The 5168-nt window shown below is 55.7% G+C and overlaps 1 protein-coding gene across 2 annotated transcripts; it reads left to right on the forward strand.

Annotated features, from left to right (window-relative positions):
* Positions 1-460: 460 nt before the first annotated feature.
* Positions 461-3197, forward strand: LOC306802899 (16 kDa beta-galactoside-binding lectin). Of its 2 annotated transcripts, none has more exons than XM_079307548.1 (4): positions 461-929; positions 2340-2419; positions 2550-2721; positions 2988-3197. In XM_079307548.1, the coding sequence occupies exons 1-4, from the start codon at positions 867-869 to the stop codon at positions 3129-3131; spliced, it is 459 nt and encodes a 152-aa protein (XP_079163674.1). In that variant the 5' UTR covers positions 461-866; the 3' UTR covers positions 3132-3197. The 2 variants fall into 2 exon arrangements, with proteins under 2 accessions (XP_079163674.1, XP_079163673.1); XM_079307547.1 differs by having other exon boundaries at positions 474-840.
* Positions 3198-5168: the final 1971 nt, after the last annotated feature.

The following is a 5168-nucleotide window of genomic DNA, read 5'->3' on the forward strand; positions in this document are numbered from 1 at the left end:
CTCCGGGGGCACAGGAGCCGGGCAGGGCAGGCGCTGGGCACTGTCTGGGATAGCAGGTTCCTCCTGCCGGCTGCACACAGCCCGGCCCGGCTCCTCCTCCCCTAACAAAGCATTTCTCTTTTCCCTCCGGAGCCTTTTGCAAATGGAATGGAACCAGCGAGATCGTGCTACTTTTTAAAAGCCGCAGCCTGAATTCTCTCATCTCCTTAGAGTTCCACACCGCCAACCTTAACCTTTTAGGCACTGCTGAAACGCTGACACGGGCTGTACCAAGCCCTCGGCTTTAATTTCATTTTTCATTTCATTTAACTGCAAGCAGTGAGGCTTTGTACCCAGGGTCTCCCGCCAGTCCGGGCTCCTCGCAGGGCTGGGCGAGCACATCCACCCCTATGCACAGAGGAGCTACTTAGCAGCAGGAACACGAGGATTCCCAACCCTGATTTTAGATCGCCAAACAAAAAGCAGCCACCTCGCTCCTAGCACAGAGCAGCACTCCGGCTCCTGGGATGGGAGCCAAGAGAGGCTGCATAGCAGCTAGGAGAGCTCACAGAAAGGATTTCCAGGATCACGCAGAAGCAAACAATCAGCAGTTCTTAAAATCATAGACAAACCGCCTGCTAAGAAGGGTGTCAGTAGAGCTCTCCCGCTGCCCCTGTCGATGGCTGGGAAGCTCCAGCAGCTGCGATTGATCAATCAATGCTCTCCTTCACCTCCCCCGATCATGTGATGCTGCTGCCCCAGCGCGTTAAGCTGCCGGAGCTGGGCGCTGCGTCACTCCTGCTCGGAGAAGGGGCTCGGGCTGCTCTGCCTGCAGGGGCTGGTGTCGGCAGCATGGAGAAAGTGAGTGCCGCCTGCGAGCCGCGGTGATGAGCCCGGCAGGGCTGCCGCTACGGATGGGCTGCCTGGGGGGTTCGGGGCTGGTGCCAGAGGTAGGAGAAGAGGATTAGCTGAGAGGAAATGCAAGGTTGATACATGGCTGTGGGAGGAATAGTTAAGGCTGACCAAGTTTCTTCTCTAGCATGTTATCTAAGTGGGGAAGTTGAGGAATGTTTATATTCTCAAGTACTGTAAAGGTTTGGGTCTATTTGCAACTCTACAGTTTTCAGGCTCTTTATAATGTTTTTCCCCTTAATCTGTGTATTTTTCATTCTGGAAAAATGCCTTTTGGGTGCAGGAGTGGGTTAACTCCTAACGCAACAGGAGAGGGAAGCAGGCTGGCAGCGTATCCTAGCCCAGCCCTTTCCTCGAAAGACCCCCTCCCGCGGGCGCAGCTGCGTTCCAGAGCCGGGAGGCAGAGTTAGTGCCGTGGGGATAAGCGGGTTAGTGACTCGAGGAACCCTGAGCAGCTGTGTGTGGGCAGAGCAGGGAGCAGGCAGGAGGGCAAGGACAGCGCCGGGGGGCAGTGCCCAAGCAAGCTCGTTTGCACTTTGCCTCCCTACCTGACCTGCACACAGCTGCTGTAGCAGCTGGTGAATCGCCTCCCCCCTGGGCTTTGTGGCCAGGTTTTGGTAATGGGGGCTACCTGGGTGGCTCCTGTGAGAGGCTGCCAGAAGCTGCCCCGTGTTGGGCAGAGCCGAGGCCAGCAGGCTCCAGGAGGGACACGGTGCTGGCCAAGGCCGAGCATCAGTCAGGGCAGGAGGGCTCAGTGATATCAGCCTGCAGCCTGTGGTGAAGGCCACGGCCAGGCAGCTGTCCCCCCACCGCCCACGGATGTCAACAGGCACAAAGCCACCTGCAGAGCAGGGGGGTGCCCAAAGAAGCCTGTGACCCCATGGAAAGGGACCCATGCTGGAGCAGGTGAAGAGCTGTAGCTCACGTGGAGGACTTCAGGAGGGACCCACAATGAGCAGGGGAAAACTCTCCTGGAGCAGGAGCAGAAGCACCCTGTGATAAACTCACTGTAATCCCCCTTCCCTGCCTCTGACGGGGAAGAGGTAGAGCCCAGGAAGGAACAAGAGGAAGGCATTTTCAAGGCCTATTTTACTTCTAATTATCCTGCTCTGATTTTAATTAGTAATAAATTTCATTAATTTTGCCAAGTTGACTTTGTTCTGCCTGTGACAGTAATCAGTGAGTGACCTCTCCCTGTCTTTGTTTCAGCTCATGAGCCTTTTGTTGTATTTTCTTCCCCCATCCAGTTGTGACAGAGTGGCATCCAGCCAGGGCCAACCCCCCACAGCTCCTTGTCACCTGATGCTGCTTAGGGGAGCAGGAGATGGCTGTGGGACAGGCAGGTGGCCTGACTCAACCCTTCCTCTAGCAAAAACTGATGTGTGGGTCTGCCAGAGCTGCTCAGCCTTGCCTTGGGATAGACTAACCCCTGTGGTTTGGCCCTGCAGGGACTGGTTGTTACTCAGCTGGATGTTGAGCCTGGTGAATGCATCAAGGTCAAAGGGAAGATCGAGTCTGATGCCAAAGGGTGAGTGAGGTGCCCAATGGGTTTGTGGGGCGCTGGGGAAGGGCAGAGCTCCTGCTGTGCTCAGCCTGCCTGCACTGGCAGCTGGAGCTGCTGCCCTGGCACCCCCTGGGCACTGGCTCTGCTTCCCCAGGTTTGCTGTGAATGTCGGGAAGGACAGCAACACCCTCCTGCTGCACTTCAACCCTCGCTTTGACTGCCACGGGGATGTCAACACCATCGTGTGCAACTCCAAGGACGATGGCACCTGGGGGGAGGAGGACAGGAAGGCTGACTTTCCCTTCCAGCATGGGGACAAGATTGAGGTGAGGCCCAGGGTGTGAGTGCTGAGGGGCTGAGGGCACAGCTTTTCACTGCTGCCCTGTGCCTCTGTGGTGCAGAAGGAGCAAGCATGGAAAGGGGAGTGAGCCACAGGGGCAGAGTCTGGCAGCTAAAGCCAAGAAGGGCTAAAGCTGTGCTGCCCAAGGCAGTGCCCAGCAGCTCACACGTGCTGAGTGCCGAGCTGGGACTCAGCCTGGCTCTGTCTCTGTGCCAGCCTTCATTCCTCCCTCCCTCCCATGGCTCTCCACAGATATGCATCTCCTTCGATGAGAACGAGGCAACGGTGAAGCTGCCCGAGGCAGAGTTCAAGTTCCCAAATCGGCTGGGCATGGAGAAAATTCAATACCTGGCGGTGGAGGGTGACTTCAAAGTGAAAGCCATTAAGTTCAGCTAACAGCTCTAGCTTGGTTTGCTTTGTTTTCTGCCCCGTGTAGTGAAATAAACCGACACTTGCAATGGCTGCTTCCTCTGCTGTTTCCTGCTCTAATCTGCTTGCTCCTCTGTGTGCTATGGGGGTGGGCAAGGAGGGGATGTGCATCCAGCCATTTTCCTCCTCACACTGCAGCCTTGCAGCTGGTGCTGAGCTAGACACGAGCCTGGCAAAGCCTGACTGACTGTGAGTGATGCTGCCTTAGCAGTGGTTGCTCCATTCACCCTGCTGGCTGCACTGAGGGCTCCCTGTCGGGTTTCTCAAGTGTAGGACTCATTCCAGCCAGGAACAAGTGTATGTTGGGTGTCCATTGTGCCATCTCTAGCCACAAAATGCTGCTCCCTGCTGGGGATGGGGGACTCAGAGGGAACACAGGGCATGGCTTCCGCTCTTGCCAAGAGCTTTGCTTTCCCAGAACCTGCTCAGCAGTTGTGTGCATTGCAGGCTGGCACTGGTGTACCAGAGGAGCAGCCAAGAGCAGGCAGGCTGGGCTACCTGCACTTGCTGGGGAAAAGATGTGGAATGAAGGGGAAGCCTGACAGAAAGCTTAGAACTGACTAGAGAGAATCCAGGCTGTCCCGGGTGTTTGAGGTGTTGACACTGCCAGAGGCTCAGGAACCATGAAGCACAGCTGGGGGCTGAGCAGCGTGTCAGGTATGTGTGACAAACCCTGTGGCTGTCTGTGGGTCAGTGTCTGGAATGCTTCCCTGATAAAGGGCTGTACCCAACAGAGTCACCAGGGCATTTAATCCTGAGTGCACCCAACACTACTAACTGCAGCTAGGCAGATGAGGGAGGAAAAATGCTTTAAAAGAGTCTCCTGTGCTTCCAACCTCTGTGCTCATGCAAAGCCTTGCAGTGTGTCTGCTGCTGCTCTCTCCCCACAGCCTGCTGGTCATGCTGACCCAACACAGGGCTGGAGCTGGGACTGCCCTGGCACTTGAGGACCCAGTGGAAAGTAAGGAATATCCTGCATGCTGTGTGGAACAGGGAGCATGGACAGGCTGGCTGTGTGACTGTGCTGCCCAGTGTGGCCCAGACAGTAACAGACTGTGCAGGTGAGGCCTTCTCAGCCAAATGCTGCTGGGGTGCTGGAATGTGATCCCTGCTGGCTAATCCAGGCACAGCTGCTGCTTGAACAGCTGAGCAGCTGGGGCAGCTGCTCAGGCAGGGCAATGCCCCTCTGTGGAGTGTTTTATGGGGAGGCTGAGGGGCTGCCCTGCTGTCAGCAGCACTGCTGGGAGCAGGGCACCCCAGGGGAGAGGCAGGAGCTCTGCAGGCAGGGGTTGGATAATGGAGGGATTCACTCCTGTCCTGCAGCTACCCCATCACTCATGGGACAGGAAGGTAAGTGTTTAGGGGCTTGGGTTTGGTTATTAGGGAAAGCTGAAGGAAAGCTTGCTGGTGCTTTGCCTTGGCAAGTGAGATGGGATTTTTGTGTTTTGCAGGGAATGTGGGGTGGGGAGTTGGGGAAAAGAGAACAAATTTTGTCTTGTTTCTCCCTCTGTCACATAACCTGGCTGAAGGTAAGTTCAATCAGGTGTGTGACTGAAAAAGTCCAAGGCCTTGATGTAGCTTATAGTACAGCTTACAGCTGTGTGTGTCTGCTCCAGGCTGCCCTGGCCAGGTGAGGTCTGAGTGTCTCAGACTGTCAAGAACAAAGCTAATCCCATTTTTTGCCCTTAAGCTGGCAGCCCTGATTGCCAGGCAGGTTAGCCACAAGTGTTCCTGCCTGCAGTACAAACAGTGCCTTCCTGGGGGCCACCCCCCTCCTGGACTTCCCACAAGAATTCATTAGCTTTATCCTGCTTTTTAGCACTGGCAGCTACAACTCAGGAGACCATCAAACAGGAGAAAGGGTAGGAAGGAAACATCCCTTTGCCAGCATTTCCTGCTGCTGGAGGCTTTTCTCCCATGCCCAGGAGCTATATATAATCCTGTTCCTCTAAGTGACACCAGTAAATGCAGAGTGCCCTGGCTGGCTCCTGGACTGGAGACAGG

This window comes from Erithacus rubecula, assembly GCF_903797595.1.
Source record: "Erithacus rubecula genome assembly, chromosome: 5".
Classification (NCBI taxonomy): domain Eukaryota; kingdom Metazoa; phylum Chordata; class Aves; order Passeriformes; family Muscicapidae; genus Erithacus; species Erithacus rubecula.

What these genes read in the sequence shown, in the direction of transcription:
- LOC306802899 (XM_079307547.1), top strand. Translation starts at nt 697, where the DNA reads ATGCTCTCCTTCACCTCCCCCGATCATGTGATGCTGCTGCCCCAGCGC. An exon ending in GTGTCGGCAGCATGGAGAAA is followed by an intron (nt 841 to 2,339) that starts GTGAGTGCCGCC and finishes TTGGCCCTGCAG; the next exon opens with GGACTGGTTGTTACTCAGCT. An exon ending in ATCGAGTCTGATGCCAAAGG is followed by an intron (nt 2,420 to 2,549) that starts GTGAGTGAGGTG and finishes CTGCTTCCCCAG; the next exon opens with GTTTGCTGTGAATGTCGGGA.